This window comes from Salmo salar, chromosome 09 (genome assembly GCF_965601325.2).
Source record: "Salmo salar chromosome 09, fSalSal1, whole genome shotgun sequence".
Classification (NCBI taxonomy): domain Eukaryota; kingdom Metazoa; phylum Chordata; class Actinopteri; order Salmoniformes; family Salmonidae; genus Salmo; species Salmo salar.
In genome coordinates, this window is record NC_138299.1 from 52,160,001 (window position 1) to 52,182,411 (window position 22,411).

A 22,411-nucleotide genomic window follows, 5' to 3' on the forward strand; every position below is an offset into this window, starting at 1 on the left:
CATTTTACACAAAGGAAACAGATTTTACAGGAGCTACAGATAAATAGAAATCACTGGTTCACGTCAAAAAACATGTTATCTCACCTGCAGGTCACAGGCGAAGAGCGTTGCCCCTCTGGCCTTGGAGACCACAGTAATCTGCTGGAAGGTCAAAAGGTCATGGACATGGATATTGTTCTCTGTAGGGGGAGAGAAGAGTACACACACACACAAAAAAGCAATATTTGAAAAACATAGGACCTATGGATTACTGAGATCAACAACCACATGTTCAAGTAAACAAAATACCTGCTTGTTTACTGAAGAGAATATACATGTTTCACCTACCTAACAGACTAATGAGGATCTTGTACTGTGACACAACAAACAGCTGTGAGAAGGAGAGACAAGGAGGTTTGAACTTCAAATCAAAACTTATTGGTCACACACACACACGTTTAGCAGATGTTATTGCGGTTGTCGCAAAATGCTTGTGTTCCTAGCTCCCAACAAGTGCAGTAATATCTAACAATTCACAACAATACACACAAATGTAAAAGTAGAAGAAAGGAATTAAGAAATATTAGATCGAGCAATGTCGGAGTGGCATAGACTAAAATACAGTATAACAGAGTACAGTATATACATATGAGACGAGTAAAGCAAATATATGTAAACATTATTAAAGTGACTAGTGATTTCATGTCTATGTTGACAGCAGGACAACGGTAGAATAAGTGACGGATGTGAGGACGGGCCGTAAGCTCTTTCCAGAGCTTGAAATACCAAATTGTGCTATCAAGGAGGTTCCTTGTTGTTGTCGTCGTCAAGATGGCGGTCACGTGTTCCAGCTGTGGTATGAAGTGTATACCCTGAGTTGTACTCATATAGAGAAGGATGATGCTAATGGGGCTAAGCTAGCACATGACCACGAACAAACACCAAATCCTCGTCAGTCATTGTCATACCATGTTTGGCTTGACAATGGCAGCAACTGAACCAGGCTAGGACAATGGAGTGTCTACTCTATTTCTTTAATCTGACACCCATCATTTTAAATAAATAAATAAATAGATAAATAGATAAAAATGACTGTCATTTTGAAATCTCATCTGACTAAATTACCTGCTGGATCTTCTTGGAGAAGTTCTTGTTGGATTTCTCCAGCGTCACCTCAAACCTGTTGGTACCTAATGAGGAAGAGAGAGAGATAGCAAGTGTTTCAAACAAGGAAACATCCTATGGAACGAGGGGGGGAAAAACACAATGACGCTGGAAACTATGCTTGTAGACGTCAAAACATTCACATACAAATATACAGGGACACAGGACACGTCTCTCTCTCTCTCTCTTATTCACCTGCATCCTTTTTTATCCTGTAGAGCAGGAGATGACCTGGTTTAGTCCCAACCAGAAGCCAGTCCTCTGTTATGTGATAGAGGAGAAGGTCATGATCAGTAAGTATGACTACATCTCAAAATGTAGTGCACTAGGGCTCTCGTCAAAAGTAGTGCACTACATAGGGAACACACATCACCTTGAGAAATTATAATGGTATTATTATTATTATTTATTAAAACCTCTCCACGTCCTCGACCAGGTGCAAGACAGGGTTGCTTTGTTTACAAATTGTAGTGTCACCTCAAAACTCATCAAGACAACTTTGCTCCAACTAGCTGACAAGAGTTATCAGATAATTATCCGGTAAACAAACCAACCAGCTACCTTAGTACCTACCTAGTTAACTAGTTAGGTAGTTTATGGCAACAATAATTTACTATGTTAGCTAGCTACTGTAGTTAGCTTGTTGACATTATGACAACTTACCCCAAGCAGCAAGACAGTCAATCTGAAGAGGCAGTTTCTCCAGGATAGGGACCGGTTCGTAAGCGTCATGCATTGTAGTTACCTAGTTGATTTCCCGTTCAATTAAATCATCAAAACCAGTTGAAGATAGCAAGTTAAAACGAAAACAACAGTTATGTTGCTAACGTTTGTCAGCTACGGTACTGTAGCGTTAACTGGTAACGTTGGTAACAAAAACACTTTGTTGGGGGGCAACGTTACAAAAGGTACGTCTAAAAAAATGTCAAGTCCTACTCTTCGATCAAATAGTATCTTTAATCCGTGGAGGTAACCTTAAAATAATTCCTCTGTCATTCGTTGAAGCCATGACATTCAAAACAAAAACAGCGAACGAATTGATTAGCTAACTAACATGCTATGTTAGCGAGAGGACACCAAAAATAATAACGCGTTAGCTAGCTGGCGGTAGCAAAATTCCGTATCATCCCATGTTAGTCTAAAACCGACCACTTAATAACAACTTAATTGACACAGAAATCTAAAAAAGAAGAAGCTAAAATACTCCTACAACATATTCTGCTAGTCAATAAGCTAACACAAGAGATAAATATATATATGTGTTTGCTAGCTCCTTACTGACTCGGGGATTTGACAGGCAAGTCACATGATTAGTACATCAGAGAGGAAGAGGTGAAGCGAGAGGAGAAACTCGCCCCCGAAAAAATCTGTCTCCTCCTGCAGCTGCCGTTTTCCTCACCCACCAAGCGAGGAGGGTTTTGTACGGGTGTCGAATTTGGTCAAATCCCCCCCTAAAAATGTTTTTTGTTTTTTTTAAATGTAATGGCTTATTTGGTCAAATAGAAGTTTCGCAATTTCTTAGGTTGTTACGAATACACTGATATAATCTGATATAATTAAAAATCTCTGAAACTGGAAACTCCCTCACTAGCTTTAAGCACCAGCTGTCCGAGCAGCTCACAGATCACTGCACCTGTACATAGCCCATATATAATTTAGCCCAAACAACTACCTCTTCCCCTACTGTATTTATTTTGCTCCTTTGCAACCCCATTATTTATATTTCTACTTTGCACTTTCTTCCAATACAAATCTACCATTCCAGTGTTTTACTTGCGATATTGTATTTACTTTGCCACCATGGCCTTTTTTGCCTTTACCTCCCTTATCTCACCTCATTTGCTCACATTGTGTATAGACTTAATTTTCTACTGTATTATTGACTGTATGTTTGTTTTACTCCATGTGTAACTCTGTGTTGTTGTATGTTGTCGAACTGCTTTGCTTTATCTTGGCCAGGTCGCAAATGTAAATGAGAACTTGTTTTCAACTTGCCTACCTGGTTAAATTAAGGTGAAATAAATAAAATAAATAAAAATAAATAGGACACGTGACACACCGCCAACTTTGATTTAAAAAAAAAAAGAATACTAAAAAATACTTTTATATCGAAGTTGTGCTTTGTTAATGGACATGTATTTCCATTGTCTGAGCGGCCACTCGAAAATCGGGTCAATATAATGGATAATATGTGAGTACAATCACGAGGGATGAATTATATATAACAAAGGTGAACCTTCACCAGCGTTCTAGCACAGGGTCGTAGTAGAGAATGAGTATCTTGTGACCCTAAATTTTTTTTAAAAAAAGGTACATTTCATTTCACATAATACTACACACATATTGTATTAATTTGCACGATGACAATGTTTTAATATAAACTTTAATCCCAGAATAAACAGCAAAAACGCATACAATAATGTAACAAAAAAAAAAATTACAATGCAGACCCACTTTACTGTACATTAGATGCTGTCCTTATTTCCTGCTAAACAAAAAACAAAGAAAAAACAATGCAATGCAGGACAATTTAACAATAAAAAACCATATGCTGTCTGTAGAATAAATTACTGGGTCAGTGGGCCTGGTCTGGCCACACAGGCTGTGTTTACACGGGCTGCCCAGTATTGATCCTCTGCTGTGTGTCTCAGTAAATTGCACTGCGCCAGCATTGTGGGGGGAACGTGAAATTAATTATCTTGGGAGGTGGTGGCAGAAACTGACATAAAAAGCCTCACAGTGACACATAATAATGCATTTAACAAATAGACAAAATTATCAGACTGCACTGTGTCAATACTATTATAGATAAGTGTCAATGGCAGACTGACTGACTCACTGGGCCAAGTGACAGGTAGCATCCCAAATGGAACCCTATGTAGTGTACTACTTTTGACCAGGGCCCCATAGGGTAGTGCACTACTGTTGACCAGGGCCGCATAGGGTAGTGCACTACTGTTGACCAGGGCCGCATAGGGTAGTGCACTACTGTTGACCAGAGCCCCATAGGGTAGTGCACTACTGTTGACCAGGGCCCAGGCCAATATTTGTGCGATCAATTTAGGATGCAGACCTAGATTTACCAAAATATATAATACTATACATGCAGTATGTCACTGCTGCCAGCCCACTCCCTCACTATATCCCAATTATCTCTCCTTCCTTCCAAAGTGTGCACTTCTTCACTTCCCTTCACTGATTTGAAAGGAAATGGGTGGAAACTCCCACTAGTCCATGCCTCCACCAATCCAATGCTTTTAGATTTATGGGGAGGTAGCGAACGAGTGCACACTTCAAGCTATATTGGGGGTGGCAGGCAGCGTGGATCGAATCCCCGAGCTGACAAGGTAAAAATCTGTCTTTCTGCCCCCTGAACAAGGCAGTTAAACCCACGGTTCCCCGGTAGGCCGTCATTGTAAATAAGAATTTGTTCTTAATTGACTTGCCTAGTTAAATAAAAAGGTAAAATAAAAAATATCCATCGACTTGCCACTCCTATCTGAGGATACAGCATCATGGCCAGATGGGACCCTATGGGCCCTGGTCAAAAGTCGTGCACTACAGAGGGAATAGGTGGCCATTTGGCAAAGCCGTAGAGTTTATTAGCGGCTGCATGGCGGTGCTCAAAATGAAGGAACATAAAAAAGTGTTTACATAAATATAGGATCTGATGGGTCACTTCATTTAAACTCCATCAATGGCTGCCTCAGTGAAACCCCCCCACTCGGTCATTCCATTTTGGATCTCTCCATCTTGGTTTTCAGAATTTCCTGGGGACAAAAATGCGCAAGAGAAACATGTGTCCTATGAGTCTCTGTTGAATGATGGTAACACAAAATATAACTTTTGACTGAGCTTTTTTTAATTATTTTTTATTTTTTTAAATAGACAAAAATGTGACCGGCAGTTATTATGAGAGAGAAGTTCCTTATTTACCTCCTCTTCGTCAAGCATTACTGGGAGGGCTCTGCAGAGAGGGAGCAGAGAGAGAGAGGGAGACAGAGATAATTGCTTATTTGTTTTATTTTTGTATATATATTATTTGTTCATATATGATTTTTTTAAATGTACACTACCAGTCAAAGGTTTTAGAACACCTTCTCATTCAAGGGGTTTTCTTTATTTTTTTTACTATTATCTACATTGTACAATAACAGTGAAGTCATCAAAACTATGAAATAACACATATGGAATCATGTAGTAACCAAAAGTGTTAAACCAAACCAAATCAAAATATTTATATTTGAGATTCATCAAAGTAGCCACCCTTTGCCTTGATGACAGCTTTGCACACTTGGTATTCTCTTAACCAGCTTCATCTGGGATGCTTTTCCAACAGTCTGAAAGAGTTCCCACATATGCTGAGCACTTGTTGGCTGCTTTTCCTGCAGAATGCTGTGGTAGCCATGCTGGTTAAGTGTGCCTTGAATTCTAAATAAATCACTGACCGTGTCACCAGCAAAGCACCCCCACACATCAGACCTCCTACACCACGGTGGGAACCACGCATGCGGAAATCATCCGTTCACCTACTCTGCATCTCCCAACGACACGGCGGTTGGAACCAAAAATCTCCAATTTGGACTCTTGGCCCAAAGCAAGTCTCTTCTTATTATTGGTGTCCTTTAGTAGTGGTTTCTTTGCAGCAATTTCGACCATGAAGGCCTGATTCACACAGTCTCCTCTGAACAGTTAATGTTGAGATGCGTCTGTTACATGAATTCTGTGAAGCATTTATTTGGGCTGTAATCTGAGGTGCAGTGAACTCTAATGAACTTATCCTCTGCAGCAGAGGTAAGGGTGCCCGAGTGGCGCAGCGGTCTAAGGCACTGCATCGCTACAGACCCTGATTCGATACTACAGTCCCACAGGGCGGCGTACAATTGGACCAGCGTCGTCCGGGTTAGGGGAGGGTTTGGCCGACGTAGGCCGTCATTGTAAATAAGAATTTGTTCTTAACTGGACTTGCCTAGTTAAATAAAGGTTAAATAAATAAAAACTCTGGGTCTTCCTTTCCTGTTGCGGTCCTCATGAGAGCCAATTTCAGCATTGATGGTTTTTGCGACTGAACTTGAAGAAACTTTCAAAGTTCTTAATTTTCCGGATTGACTGACCTTCATGTCTTAAAGTAATTATAGACTGTCATTTCTCTTTGCTTATTTCAGCTGTTCTTGTCATAATATGGACTTAGCCCTATTTGGCAAAAGACCACCTTCTGTATTTATTTAACTAGGCAAGTCAGTTAAGAAAAATATATTATTTACAATGATGGTCTATCAAAAGGCCTCCTTGCAGGGATGGGGGCTGGGATAAAAAAAGTAAATTTTTTATTTTTAAATATAGGACAAAACACACATCACGACAAGAGACACCACAACACTACATAAAGAGAGACCTAAGACAACAACATAGCAAGGTAGCAACACATGACAACACTGCATGGTAGCAACACAACATGACAAGAACATGGCAGCAGCACAACATGGTACAAACATTATTGGGCACAGACAACAGCACAAAGGGCAAGAAGGAGACAACAATACATCACACAAAGCAGCCACAACTGCCAGTAAGACTGTCCATGATTGAGTCTTTGAATGAAGAGATGGAGATAAAACTGTCCAGTTTGAGTGTTTGTTGCAGCTCGTTCCAGTCGCTAGCTGCAGCGAACTGAAAAGACGAGTGACTCAGGGATGTGTTTGCTTTGGGGACCTTTAACAGAATGTGACTGGCAGAACGGGTGTTGTATGTGGAGGATGAGGGCTGCAGTAGATATCTCAGATAGGGGGGAGTGAGGCCTAAGAGAGCTTTATAAATAAGCATCAACCAGTGGGTCTTGCGACGGGTATACAGAGATGACCAGTTTACAGAGGAGTATAGAGTGCAGTGATGTGTCCTATAAGGAGCATTGGTGGGAAATCTGATGGCCGAATGGTAAAGAACATCTAGCCGCTCGAGAGCAACCTTACCTGCCGATCTATAAATAACATCTCCGTAATCTAGCATGGGTAGGATGGTCATCTGAATCAGGGTTAGTTTGGCAGCTGGGGTGAAAGAGGAGCGATTACGATAGAGGAAACCAAGTCTAGATTTAACCTTAGCCTGCAGCTTGGATATGTGCTGAGAGAAGGACAGTGTACCGTCTAGCCATACTCCCAAGTACTTGTATGAGGTGACTACCTCAAGCTCTAAACCCTCAGAGGTAGTAATCACACCTGTGGGGAGAGGGGCATTCTTCTTACCAAACCACATGACCTTTGTTTTGGAGGTGTTCAGAACAAGGTTAAGGGCAGAGAAAGCTTGCTGGACACTAAGAAAGCTTTGTTGTAGAGCATTTAACACAAAATCCAGGGAGAGGCCAGCTGAGCATAAGACTGTATCACCTGCATATAAATGGATGAGAGAGCTTCCTACTGCCTGAGCTATGTTGTTGATGTAAATTGAGAAGAGCGTGGGGCCTAGGATCGAGCCCTGGGGTACTCCCTTGGTGACAGGCAGTGGCTGAGACAGCAGATGTTCTGACTTTATACACTGCACTCTTTGAGAGAGGTAGTTAGCAAACCAGGCCAAAGACCCCTCAGAGACACCAATACTCCTTAGTCGGCCCACAAGAATGGAATGGTCTACCGTATCAAAAGCTTTGGCCGAGTCAATAAAAATAGCAGCACAACATTACTTAGAATCAAGGGCAATGGTGACATCACTGAGGACCTTCAAGGTTGCAGTGACACATCCATAACCTGAGCGGAAGCCAGATTGCATTCCAGAGAGAATACTATAGACATCCACCCCTACCTTGTCACAACAAACTGAAAAAAAAAGAAATTCCACAAATTAACTTTTAACAAGGCACACCTGTTAATTGAAATGCATTCCAGGTGACTACCTCATGAAGCTTGTTGAGAGAATGCCAAGAGTGTGCAAAGCTGTCATCAAGGTAAAGGGTGGCTACTTTGAAGAATCTCAAATATAAAATATATTTTGATTTGTTTAACACTTTTTTGGTTACTACATGATTCCATATGTGTTATTTCATAGTTTTGATGTCTTCACTATTATTCTACAATGTAGAAAATATTCAAAATAAAATAAAAACCCAGGAATGAGTAAGTGTGTCCAAATTTTTGACCATGAACCACCATTCATGCCAATAAAGCATTTCTTGAATTGAGAGAGCAGAGAGGTGACCAGTTATATGAACGTAGCAGTAACTTGGGCCAATACACCTCAAAATGTTCCTTTCTTTCCTACTCACACATCAGCAACAGTTGTGGGAATGTTCTCCTCAACCCATTTCAGGTCTTCATCCTGAGAACAAGAGAAAGGATACATTCATTTATTTGTATAAATACGCAAAACAGTGTCTTGAATCAGATTGGACTGTGAAAAGATGACTAAGTTAAGTCATCAGACCCCAACCATGGATCATCCAGAGCCGTGCTATAAATTCTCGGACAACCCAAAGATTCCAAGATGCCCTTCCAGACTCCCTCCACCTACCCAAGGACGTCAGAGTACAAAAATCGGTTAACCACCTAACTGAAGAACTAAATTGAACTTAGCGTAAAACCCTAGATGCAGTCGCACTCCTAAAAACAAAACAAAAAACATTTGTCATAAGAAACTAGCTCCCTGGTATACAGAAAATACCCGAGCCCTGAAGCAAGCTTCCAGAAAATTGGAACGGAAATGGCGCCACACCAAACTGGAAGTCTTCCAACTAGCTTGGAAAGACAGTACCGTGCAGTATCGAAGAGCCCTCACTGCTGCTCGATCATCCTATTTTTCCAACTTAATTGAGGAAAATAAGAATAATCCCACATTTATTTTTGATACGGTCGCAAAGCTAACTAAAAAGCAGCATTCCCCAAGAGAGGATGGCTTTCACTTCAGCAGTAATAAATTCATGAACTTCTTTGAGGAAAAGATCATGATCATTAGACAGCAAATTACGGACTCCTCTTTAAATCTGCGTATTCCTCCAAAGCTCAGTTGTCCTGTGTCTGCACAGCACTGCCAGGACCTAGGATCAAGGGAGACACTCAAGTTTTGAATTGAATGGACTCACCTCTTTACTCAGTAGTTTTGAATTGAAATGAATGGACTCGCCGTTTCACTCAGTAGTTTTGAATTGAATGGACTGACCTCTTCACTCAGTAGTTTTGAATTGAAATGAATGGACTCGCCGTTTCACTCAGTAGTTTTGAATTGAATGGACTGACCTCTTCACTCAGTAGTTTTCAATTGAATTGAATGGACTGACCTCTTTACTCAATAGTTTCTGTGACTGGGCTCCATTAGTCTCAGCCTTGGTGCCTCTCATCTTCATCCCCTCTGGAACAGAAATGTGGAGTTAGATACAGTGCCTTCAGAAAGTATTCATACCCCTTCACTTATTCCACATTTTGTTGTGTTTACAGCCTGAATTCAAATGGATTAAATCGATTTTTTTTCTCACAAATGTAAATAAAAAAAAATGTATATAATTCATTTTGAATTTAGGCTATAACATAACAAAATGTAAGTCAAATGGTATATATACTTTCTAAAGTAACTGTAGAGACCAGGGTTGGGGTCAATTCAGGAAGTACAGTGAAATTCCATTCCAATTCTCGTCAATGCTTTTCAAATAGGAAAATGTGGAATTGACCCCAACCCCGCTCGACTGGAATTGACCCCAAGCCCGCTCGACTGGAATTGACCCCAACCCCGCTCGACTGAAATTGACCCCAACCCCGCTCGACTGGAATTGACCCCAACCCCGCTCGACTGGAATTGACCCCAACCCCGTTAGACTGGAATTGACCCCAACCCCGTTAGACTGGAATTGACCCCAACCCCGCTAGACTGGAATTGACCCCAACCCTGTTAGACTGGAATTGACCCCAACCCCGTTAGAGATCCCTATTGTCATATATTATATCAATACAGCAGGAAATCATAACGTTAAATTGGTTAAAGTCTTTCACCAAAGGCTTCATTCAGCATGGGTTCCTTGGCTTCATCCTCCTCATCGTCTTCATCGATCAGAGGGGAATGGGAGAACCTGCGAGAACACAACACAGCCTCAGACAGGCGCTATATACTATTATATAAATATATATATAACTACACTGTTACTATTGTGTATATGTTACTACTGTGTGTGTGTGTGTGTGTGTGTATATATTACATTGTAATGTATATATGTGTTACTACACTGTTACTATTGTGTATATGTTACTACTGTGTGTGTATGTATATATGTGTTACTACACTGTTACTATTGTGTATATGTTACTACTGTGTGTGTATATATATATATATAACTACACTGTTACTATTGTGTGTATATATATTATTAATGTTATTACAAATGACCTCTGATCTCTCTGAAAACATTAGGCAGGTATATAGTCTGTTAGAACATAATGTTGACCTCTGGCTGTTGGCGGAGGGTCGTAGCAACACCATGATGACCAGGAGGATGGTGGAGAAGAGGAGACGCCAGAACGCATCGTCCACCCACAGATCCCTCCAACCCTGAGAGACACAGTGGACAGACACACACAGTGGACAGACACACACACAGTGGACAGACACACACACAGTGGACAGACACACACACAGTGGACAGAGTGGACACAGTGGACAGACACACAGTGGACACAGTGGACAGAGACACAGTGGACAGAAACACAGTGGACAGACACACAGTGTATTAAAAAACACAAGACAACAGCAGACAGTACATCATAATCAATTATCATTTGTTTCGAATATGAACAAATATTCTATATACACTGAACTATATACACGGAATACACTGAACAAAAATATATAAAAAACGAAAACTGCAACAATTTCAAGGATTTGCAGTTCATAAGAAAATCTGTCAATTTAAATAAATTCATTATGCATCTGTTAGTCACAAATACTTAAAAAATATTTTTTTTTAATTAAGAGGGGTGTGGTTCAGAAAAGCACCATTAGCATCATGCAGCGCGACACATCTCCTTCACAAAGTGTTGATCAGGCTGTTGATTATGGCCTGTGGAATGTTGGTCCCACTCAGCTTCAATGGCTGTGTGAAGTTGCTAGATATTGGCGGGAACTGGAACATGCTGTCACACACGTTAATCCAGAGCATCCCAAACATGCTCAATGGGTGACATGTCTGGTGAGTATGCAGGCCATGGAAGAACTGGGACATTTTCAGCTTCCAGGAATTGTGTACAGATCCTTTGCGACATGCTGCAACATGAGGTGATGGCAGTGTATGAACGGCATGACAATGGGACCTCAGGATCTCGTCACGGTATCTCTGTGCATTCAAATTGTCATCGATAAAATGCAATTGTGTTCGTTGTCCGTAGCTTATGCCTGCCCCATAGCATAACCCCACCGCCACCATGGGGCACTCTGTTCACAACGTTGACATCAGCAAACCGCTCGCCCTTTACGACGCCATACACAGGCCGGTTGGACGTACTGCCAAATTCTCAAAAAATATGTTGGAGGCGGCTTATGGTAGAAAAATGTACATTCTGGCAACAGCTCTGGTGGACATTCTTGCAGTCAGCATGCCAATTGTACATTCCCTCAAAACTTGAGACATCTGTGGCGTTGGCGTTGTTGTGACAACACTGCACCTTTTAGAGTGACTTTTTTATTGTCCCCAGCACAAGGTACACCTACGTAATGATCAAGTTGTTTAAAAATCAGCTTCTTGATATGCCACACCTGTCAGGTGGACGTATTATCTTGGCCAAAGGAGAATATGCTCACTAACAGGGATGTAAAACTAATTTGTAGACAACATTTTTAGGGAAATAAGAGTTTTGTGCGTATGGAAAATTTTCTGGGATCTTATTATTTCAACTCATGGGAAACATGGGACCAATACTTTATTTTTGTTCAGTGTAAAATCTACCAACTCACGGTCTGGCAGTCGACCAGCTTAAACACTTTGGTCGTCCAGATGATGAAGATAATAGAAGCTACGGAAACAAAACAAAGTGAAAAGTTAAAATAAATAACTTATTAATTTATCTTTTGTTTATTCAATATTGAGATTAACAGAATCAATTTTTTAAAGTAAGTACCCAAGTACAATAAAATCATATCAAATTGAAAAGCTGTGCCTTTCATAGCGCTGTGACATTAAAACCATTCATAAATATTCCTCCAAACTCACCCAGAACAGAGAAGATAAGTGTGTTGGTGAAATGCTGATACAGAGACAGCTTCACTACGTTCCTACGCAGCTTCAGAAGACGAGTGGTCTGGGACAAGCTTATGAAGATCCACCACATCACACAGGAGTCAATGAGAGAGAGACTCAGGTTAGCCACCAGGGCTACGGTTCCATAGAAACCCTGGGGAGAGAGAGAGAGAAAGAAAAAGATTGAGGACAGAGGGACAGTTCAAAGAGCGAGAGAGAGAGAGAGAGAGAGAGAGAGAGAGAGAGAGAGAGAGAGAAAGAGAGAAAGAGCGAGAGAGAAAGAGAGAAAGAGCGAGAGAGAAAGAGAGAGAGAGAGAGAGAGAGAGAGAGAGAGAAAAAGATTGAGGACAGAGGGACAGTTCAAAGAGCGAGAGAGACAGAGACGCATCCACAAACTTCCAAGGTGTCTCAAAGTGATATATAGATGAGAAGTGTAGCGATTATCTGTAGCGACTCACTCCTGTGACGCGCAGCACTCCCTCCACAGAGGAGAAGAGCAGGTAGAGCAGGCCTACTGCTGCTAGCCGGTGGACTGTGGTGCCCAGCCTGGGTCTGTGAGAGACAGCGCAGGAAAACAGGAGCGGGAGGGGGGAGGAGAAGGGAAATCAGTGCCTGTACTCACAAAACAGGTCTCAGAGTACAGATTGAAAAAGAATGGGGGTCTGATCCTCAATCAGCGCTCTTACTCAGAGACGCTTTGTGAATACGGGCCCAGATGTGTGGTCAAAGCTAGGCCATAAAAACAGGGCGTTGGTGTGTGTGTATGTGTGTGTGTGTGTGTATTAGTATCCTCATGGGTACCGGAAATCCCCCAAAGTCTGCACAAGGATAGTAAAACCTATGCTGTGTGTGTGTGTGTGTGTGTGTGGGTCACAACTCCTTGTACATGTAAACACTGTACAAGATTGTAGTGTGACAGTAGGGGAAACCTCCATTGATACCATACAAATCAGTAGGTGATGGACAATAACAGCAGTTCAGTTCTGAACCCACAGAACAGGGTCATCATAGTCAGTACAGTATTCATATTGTACGCGTTCCAAATTACACTCTATTCCTTTAAACATAGTGCCCTACTTTTGACTGGAGCCCTGTGGGCCCTAGTGCACTATTTAAAAAAAAGGGGGGAATAAGGGTGCCATTTGGGATGAACTCACTTGACGATGCCGTAGCCCAGACTGACTATGAGCACTAGGATCCGAGCCAGAGATCTCTTCAGAGCAGACAGCAACTCGGCAAAGATTACAGCACCTTGAACTGTGGAGGGACAACATTTTAAAACATTTTAAAACAACAAAAAGTAGATGTGAGTTGAAAGTAAATTTACAGATTTTACAAAAGAGAATGACCATGATGCAACTCTCCTTTAAATCAAATCAACCGATTGATCGACATATATAAAAAAATTTTAAAAAAATGTTTTTTTAAATGACCGTGCATTTCTAAATAAGAGCGCGAATTTAACCGACCATAGTCTCCTCTGTAGCGGATACTCTGGTACTCAGAGTAGAAGACAGCTTTCTCCAACATGCCCAGGATGATCACTCCTCCGATCCAGAACTGGATTCTCAACAGATCCTTCCAGTAACAGGCAGACCAGAAGAGCCAGAGAGCCCCGAAGAACACATACACTATACACATCACCATGTAGAACTGGGAAAGAACAAACACACATCATCATGTAGAACACACACTATACACATCACCAGGTAGAACACACACTATACACATCACCAGGTAGAACACACACTATACACATCACCAGGTAGAACACACACTATACACGTCACCAGGTAGAACACACACTATACACATCACCAGGTAGAACACACACTATACACATCACCAGGTAGAACAAACACTATACACATCACCATGTAGAACAAACACTATACACATCACCATGTAGAACAAACACATCACCATGTAGAACACACACATCACCATGTAGAACACACATTATACACATCACCAGGTAGAACAAACACTATACACATCACCACGTAGAACAAACACTATACACATCACCATGTAGAACAAACACTATACACATCACCATGTAGAACAAACACTATACACATCACCAGGTAGAACAAACACTATACACATCACCAGGTAGAACAAACACTATACACATCACCATGTAGAACAAACACTATACACATCACCATGTAGAACAAACACTATACACATCACCATGTAGAACAAACACATCACCATGTAGAACACACACATCACCATGTAGAACAAACACTATACACATCACCATGTAGAACAAACACTATACACATCACCAGGTAGAACAAACACTATACACATCACCATGTAGAACAAACACTATACACATCACCAGGTAGAACAAACACTATACACATCACCATGTAGAACAAACACATCACCATGTAGAACACACACATCACCATGTAGAACACACATTATACACATCACCAGGTAGAACAAACACTATACACATCACCATGTAGAACAAACACTATACACATCACCAGGTAGAACAAACACTATACACATCACCAGGTAGAACAAACACTATACACATCACCAGGTAGAACAAACACTATACACATCACCAGGTAGAACACACACTATACACATCACCAGGTAGAACACACACTATACACGTCAGAGAGGCCGGTACAGGAAGAAACAGAGCAGCTGTTCCGGACATTGAAACATGACATCATAATATACCGTCTTAACTGACGAATACCATCACAATATACCATCCTAACACATATCACAATACACCATCCTAACACATTCCATCACAATATACCACCAAAATACACCATCAAAATACACCATCCTAACACATACCATCATAATATATACCATCACAATACATACCACCATAATATACCATCCTAACACATACCATCCTAACACATACCATGATAATACACCACCATAATACACCACCATAATACACCATCCTAACACGTACCACCATAATACACCACCATAATACACCATCCTAACACGTACCACCATAATATACCACCATAATATACCATCCTAACACGTACCACCATAATATACCACCATAATATACCATCATAATATACCACCATAATATACCATCCTAACTAATACATCACCATTCTTATCTAATCAAGATATATTAGTGTTATTTTTCATACATAAAAAAAAAAGTTAACATTTTTTTTCCACTTTGACATTCAAGTATTTTGTGTAGATAGTTGACCAAAAAAATACAATTATAACCATTTGAATAAACCTTTGTAACAACAAAATGTGTTAAAGGTCAAGGGGTGTGAATTCAGCTACCTCAGCTACCTCAGCTACTTCAGTATCCCTGCATGTTGTACATATGACCCTGACCCTAGACCTGGCCCTAGACCTGGCCCTAGACCTGGCACTGGCCCTAGACCTGACACTGGCCCTAGACCTGGCCCTAGACCCTGGCCCTAGACCTGACCCTGACTCTGACTCTAGACCTGACCCTGACTCTAGACCTGGCCCTAGACCTGGCCCTAGACCTGACACTGACCCTAGACCTGACACTGACCCTGGCCCTAGACCTGACACTGACCCTGGCCCTAGACCTGACACTGGCCCTAGACCTGGCCCCAGACCTGGCCCTAGACCTGGCCCAGTATACAGCATACATTCTCCTATTGTTTTATGTATCTCTTATTTCTTGTGTATTTTTTCTTCAGTTACACTATTTTGATATTGAATACTGCACTGTTGGGACGGACTTGCAAGCTAAGCATTTCACTGTACTTGTGCATGTGACGAATAAAACTAGTAACATACCATCATAAGAGGCCAGTCTGCAGGGGAGGAGTATTCACGAGGCCCCTTCATCTCCACGGTCACTGTAAATACACAGACAGGCAGTCTCAGACACAGGCAGGCACAGACACAGGCAGTCTCAGACAACGTCAATTTCTCATTGCTCTGCAGACAGAAGGGCACTTCGATGATGAAGCACTAAGTCAAAGGCCTATGTTTATATTAGAGAGTGTTAAGTTACGGTAATACTGACTGATAAAGGCCAAGTTTCCCTGGACGTCATTAGTCTCCTCCTCCTCTGCTCCAGGGCGCCCCCCGCTGGCATCTCCACGTTGCTGCGGCTGTACCTTCACTATAAACAGGTAGGGGCTGTCGGACCACGCCTTGGCCACAGCGCCTATATCCTTCAAGGGGACACATGACAAGACACTTCGAACGCATCCCAAATAGCACCCTGTTCCCTATTTAGCCAGTGGTGGGGGAAAAGTACCTAATTGTCATACTTGAGTAAAAGTAAAGATACATTAATAGAAAATGACTCAAGTAAAAGTGAGTCACCATACGGACACGCCTGGAACCCAAATGGATTACGTCGCGCAATTGAGAGTCAAGTGTGGCGTAAAATACTTTAGTTTTAAATATATTTAAGTATCAAAAGGAAATGTAATTGCTAAAATATACTTAAATATCAAAAAATAAATTTAAGTATAAATCATTTAAAATTCCTTATTTTAAGCAAAGCAGATGGTACAATTTTCTTGTTTTGTTTAATATATGGATAGGAAGGGGCACGTTCCAACACTCAGACATGTGTGTTTAGTGAGTCCGCCAGATTAGAGAGGCAGTAGGGAGGACCAGAGATGTTCTCTGTTTAGTGAGTCCGCCAGATTAGAGAAGCAGTAGGGATGACCAGGGATATTCTCTGTTTAGTGAGTCCGCCAGATTAGAGAAGCAGTAGGGAGGACCAGGGATATTCTCTGTTTAGTGAGTCCGCCAGATTAGAGAAGCAGTAGGGATGACCAGGGATGTTCTCTGTTTAGTGAGTCCGCCAGATTAGAGAAGCAGTAGGGATGACCAGGGATGTTCTCTGTTTAGTGAGTACTTTAAAGCATTTTTACTTAACTACTTAACACCACTGTATTTAGTCCACTACTTTTGACCAGGGTCCATATGCTGCCATTTCAGAAGCACACTTTCAATGCAAAACCCATTTAGACACAGGCATGACTATATACAACCTGTTTACATAAATCTTATAAAACACACTATTAAACAGAGTTCTGATTGGCTTACCGGCTTTTCCAGCCACCCCTGTGGAGCACTCTGATTGGAAGGCCTGCCTTCCTCGCTCTAAACAACAACAGAGTGATAGTGAGTACACAGATGGCTTATCCATTTGATTTCAAATCACTTTTTGACCGCACCTCTTGATTTGAACAAAAACATTCTCTACATATCTGCCCACGATAGAAGTCAAATATAAAAACAGAAATACCTTATTGACATAAATATTCAGACCCTTTGCTATGAGACTCGAAATTGAGCTCTGGTGCATCCTGTTTCTATTGATCATCCTTGAGATGTTTCTACAACTTGATTGGTGACCACCTGTGGTAAATTCAATTGATTGGACATGATGTGGAAAGGCACACACCTGTCTATATAAGGTCCCACAGTTGACAGTGCATGTCAGAGCAAAAACCAAGTCATGAGGTCGAAGGAATTGTCCGTAAAGCTCCGAGACAGGATTGTGTCGAGCTTCAGATCTGGGGAAGGGTACGAAAACATTTTTGCAGCATTAAAGGTCCCCAAGAACACAGTGGCCTCCATCATTCTTAAATGGAAGAAGTATGGAACCACCAAGACTCTAACTAGAGCTGGCCACCCGGCCAAACTGAGCAATTGAGGGAGAAGGGCATTGACCAAGAACCTGATGGTCACTCTGACAGAGCTAAAGAGTTCCTCTGTGGAGATGTTTAGAACTTCCTAGAAGGACAACCATCTCTGCAGCACTCCATCAATCAGGCCTTTATGGTAGAGTGGCCAGACGGAAGCCACTCCTCAGTAAAAGGCACATGACAGCCCGCTTGGAGTTTGCCAAAAGGCACCTAAAGGACTCTCAGACCATGAGAGGCAAGATACTCTGGTCTGATGAAACCAATATGTAACTATTTTTCCTGAATGCCAAGCGTCACGTCTGGAGGAAACCTGGCACCATTCCTACGGTGAAGCATGGTGGTGGCAGCATCATGATGTGGGGATGTTTCTCAGAGGCAGGGACTGGGAGACTAGTCAGGATCAAGGGAAAGATGAACGGAGCAAAGTACAGAGAGATCCTTGATGTAAACCTGCTCCAGAGCACTCAGGACCTCAGACTGGGGTGAAGGTTCACCTTCCAACAGGACAATGACCCTAAGCACACAGCCAAGACAACGCAGGAGTGGCTTCGGGACAAGTCTCGGAATGTAACATAGTTGCCCAGCCAGAGCCCAGACTTGAACCCAATCGAACATCTCTGGAGAGACCTGAAAATAGCTATGCAGTGACGCTCCCCATCCAACCTGACAGAGCTTGAGAGGATCTGCAGAGAAGAATGGGAGAAACTCCCCAAACACAGGTGTGCCAAGCTTGTAGCGTCATACCCAAGAAAACTCGAGGCTGTAATCACTGTAATCGCTGCTTCAACAAAGTACTGAGTGAAAGGTCTGAATACTTATGTAAATGTACTGTTTTTTTTATTTTTTTGCCTTGTCATTACGGGGTATCATGTGTTGTTTTATTTTAGAATAAGGCTGTAACGTAACAGCACTTTATTTTTTTTTATTTTTTTATCAACGCGTCTGAATACACTGTCTAATAATACCTGTGGACTGATGAGGGGTTGATAGGGGCTGAAGTCTGTGTAGTACACCTGGAAGGAGGAATGGAGGGAGGGGAGGGGGGGGGGGGGTCAGAGATATAATACATCAACCAAGAATTCTAAGTCAGTGTATGGCAACACCCCCCCCCCCCCCCCACAAACAACAACAACAACAACAACAGAATAGCCAACCAACCTTGGGTTGTAAAAGAACTGAGCAGTTGTCAAAGTACATGTATCCCTGGCTGTAGAAGCCGCTCCAGTCCTTCTTCAGCATGTGATCCAGACCAAACATAGTCAGTGCCTTGTTGTCCTACAGGAAGTAGAAAGAGAAACAACTCACTGACTGGGCACAAAAAGAAGAAAAAAAAAGGACAAAACAGGAACATGTCTCTTCTCTTCTAACTGCACCTGTACATAGCCCATCTATAATTTAGCCCAAACAACTACCTCTTCCCCTACTGTATTTATTTATTTTGCTCCTTTGCAACCCATTATTTATATTTCTACTTTGCACTTTCTTCCACTACAAATCTACCATTCCAGTGTTTTCCTTGCTATATTGTATTTACTTTGCCATCATGGCCTTTTAATTGCCTTTACCTCCCTTATCTCATCTCATTTGCTCACATTGTATATAGACTTATTTTTCTACTGTATTATTGACTGTATGTTTGTTTTACTCCATGTGTAACTCTGTGTTGTTGTATGTTGTCGAACTGCTTTGCTTTATCTTGGCCAGGTCGCAATTGTAAATGAGAACTTGGTGTCTAATAAATTCCAGGCAACACACTATTTTTGTGGTACTGCTATTACAACATTAATGCGATGGCATAGTTGGATACGTATTACTATTTCTCTGTGTGCTATTTGTGGTTCGTGTGCAGGGTTATGATGAGTCTGCCTGTAAGAATGGGCAGCAGAGAAGAAGAAGAAGGGGGGAGGAGAAAAACAAAAAGGGATTGTACTCACTGGAGTATTGAAAACTTCATTGTAGCAGATAGAGGAACGGAGGTACCAACTGATGTTGAAGGCCAGGGTGGGATCACATAAAGCCAAGTCGCCCTGGACTGGAGGAGGAGAGGAGAGTCAATAGCAGAAACACAGGGAAAGAAGAGGAGGGGGAAATACTTGTATTGGCTACTTGTACTACATTCTTATGAAGGTTATATGAAGTGTAATAATTTGTAATGATGGGAAAAGTGTAAGGCCCGTACCAAAGTGTTTGTAGTGAAATGAAGGATACTGGGAGAAACATAGCCATATGGTCAGGATGTGTACAAAACAGCACTATATTCCCTATACAGTATAGTGCACTATTTTTTTTACTAGAGAGCAGATAAGAAACAGGGTGCCATTTCAGACGAAGCCCGTGAGTAAGTTGCACGGACAGGAGTAACAGGAAAACCCTGTTTAACTACAGCCGTCAAAACAATCTTTTTGGTCTGTAAACAAATCATCATCTTTGTTTTATTCCAAGGCTTACTATACTTACATCTCATGAAAATAGTTGTGTTGGCGTACAGTGTCTTCCGGAAGACTGCATTTTGTGACTATGGAAACGAATAGATCAAGTTACCACAGCAGCAAAGCACCTTGGACAAGGTTTTATCTAAATACTTGTCATGGTTGGGCAATACAACATCAGACAACTAGCTAGTTTGGTATGTTATCAAGCGTTAGCCTTAGACTTGTTAACAGTATGAAATCTCAATTAAAGAAATAAGCAAACTAGCTATACGCAATATTCCATTCACTACCTGACCTTAAGGTGAGTGGTAATGAGTTGGAGCAGGTACACTGTAGACATTATAGTACACTAATATATATACTAATATATATATATATATATATATATATATATATATATATATATATATATATATATATATATATATATATATATATATATTACAGTATTCTCAGGTTATTGAGGACACAACTGACTCTTCTAGGCTCAAGGAGTAACGTTAGTAGCAAATAATCTGTGGTAGCTAGCTAGTAGCCTATCTTCCCAGATCATGTGATGTAATATTGCTAATGAAAACAATGTAACGTTAGCTTCAGTACACCTTCAGTTTACATCTGTCAACCCAGGATTCATTTACTTCCCTGGGCTTGACTGTTGTACTTTAAAAAGCCTGCTAGGCTAGGCTATGCTAGGCTAGGCTAAGCTAGGATAAACTAGGCTAAGCTAAGCTAGGCTAAGCTAAGCTAGGCTAGGCTGAGGTTCCTTAGCTATCTACCTACTGCAGCTGATATTGAAATACTGTCATGCTGACACGTTAACAACACACACAACACACATACAGGACAGTCACGGCGAATGTACTCACTGAGTTGATGTCGACATTCCACAAGGACACTTCTGCCCCGATCCCTGGACGTAAAATTGAAATAAAAAACAACAAACATGACAAAAACACCGTGACATCTGTCATTTTAAATTTGTGTACGACGCAGTTCCGCAGTCAGTTCCGGGCCGGGGTCTGTTTGCTGAGGGAGAGGCTAACCGGACACGCCAAACGGACACGCCAAACGGACACACGGACACGCCAAACGGACACGTGGATGACGTCGAGTGTGGAGACGAACGGATACGATATAATAAGGATAAAGAAAATCAATTTGACCTCTTAATACTAATTGTGTTCACGTGAAAAATGTCATCAATAAATGTAAAAAAAAATATATATATAATAATGTATTTTTTAAAAACGAATACAAAAAGAATACAAAATAATAAACTTATAAAAACAAAAAAAAACACTCTTCCTTGTTTTCTAATAAGGAGTTCGAGCTGTACATTAAGACCATTCTACATTCTTCTAATAAGAGCAGTTTACTAACTACATGTAAAATATATTGCCAGATTTGGATTACGTTCCCTTGGATATAAATCAACACAAAAAAACACTATAGATCTGGAGAACAAGTGACTTTGCCAAATATGAGAGGTCTCTCTAAACCTGTTATTAACACTTACGACATATGTATTAGCAGATAATGGCAATACACCGTTCTACACAAATCTACCAGTGATATCAATGCTGTGACAATACACCATTCTACACAAATCTACCAGTGATATCAATGCTGTGACAATACACCGTTCTACACAAATCTACCAGTGATATTAAATGCTGTGACAATACACCATTCTACACATATCTACCAGTGATATCAATGCTGTGACAATACACCATTCTACACAAATCTACCAGTGATATCAATGCTGTGACAATACACCGTTCTACACAAATCTACCAGTGATATCAATGCTGTGACAATACACCGTTCTACACATGTCGTAGCTGTATCAGTGTTCACATTTCAAACTGAAACCTGTGCAAGAGGATACTGTCTGCTATCGCAAATGTCAAATTCCATTCCAAGTCACTTTGCACATTATAAAGCAAAAATTTATT

At 41.2% G+C, this 22,411-nt stretch overlaps 2 protein-coding genes across 4 annotated transcripts in view; both read right to left on the bottom strand.

The window, feature by feature from the left end:
- LOC106611471 (VPS39 subunit of HOPS complex) overlaps positions 1 to 2,473 on the bottom strand; it is a 41,514-nt gene extending 39,041 nt beyond the window's left edge. For all 3 annotated transcript variants that reach the window (XM_045723768.2, XM_045723769.2, XM_045723767.2), the window contains exons 1-5: positions 1,807 to 2,473; positions 1,339 to 1,404; positions 1,105 to 1,169; positions 328 to 370; positions 85 to 179 (exon numbers count right to left, since the gene is read on the bottom strand). In XM_045723768.2, the coding sequence (XP_045579724.1) occupies positions 85 to 179; positions 328 to 370; positions 1,105 to 1,169; positions 1,339 to 1,404; positions 1,807 to 1,879 (342 nt within the window). In that variant the 5' untranslated portion in view covers positions 1,880 to 2,473. The remainder of the gene's footprint in view (positions 1 to 84; positions 180 to 327; positions 371 to 1,104; positions 1,170 to 1,338; positions 1,405 to 1,806) is intronic.
- Positions 2,474 to 3,508: 1,035 nt separating this feature from the next.
- Positions 3,509 to 21,551, bottom strand: LOC106611142 (transmembrane protein 87A). The gene is made up of 19 exons (XM_014211039.3): positions 21,320 to 21,551; positions 20,479 to 20,536; positions 19,956 to 20,053; positions 19,180 to 19,296; positions 18,987 to 19,034; positions 17,417 to 17,473; positions 16,377 to 16,527; positions 16,145 to 16,206; positions 13,816 to 13,999; positions 13,504 to 13,603; positions 12,805 to 12,898; positions 12,320 to 12,500; positions 12,064 to 12,122; positions 10,562 to 10,665; positions 10,113 to 10,189; positions 9,407 to 9,477; positions 8,399 to 8,451; positions 5,080 to 5,110; positions 3,509 to 4,913 (listed from the first exon to the last, which is right to left on the bottom strand). The coding sequence occupies exons 1-19, from the start codon at positions 21,422 to 21,424 to the stop codon at positions 4,872 to 4,874; spliced, it is 1,692 nt and encodes a 563-aa protein (XP_014066514.1). The 5' UTR covers positions 21,425 to 21,551; the 3' UTR covers positions 3,509 to 4,871.
- Between the last annotated feature and the right edge of the window lie 860 nt (positions 21,552 to 22,411).

Coding starts and splice junctions, on each gene's coding strand:
- LOC106611142 (XM_014211039.3), bottom strand. CDS start 21,424: ATGACAGATGTCACGGTGTTTTTGTCATGTTTGTTGTTTTTTATTTCA. Junction 12,123..12,319: donor ACTTATCTTCTCTGTTCTGG/GTGAGTTTGGAG, acceptor TTGTTTCCGTAG/CTTCTATTATCTTCATCATC. Junction 9,478..10,112: donor CATGCTGAATGAAGCCTTTG/GTGAAAGACTTT, acceptor TTTCTGTTCCAG/AGGGGATGAAGATGAGAGGC.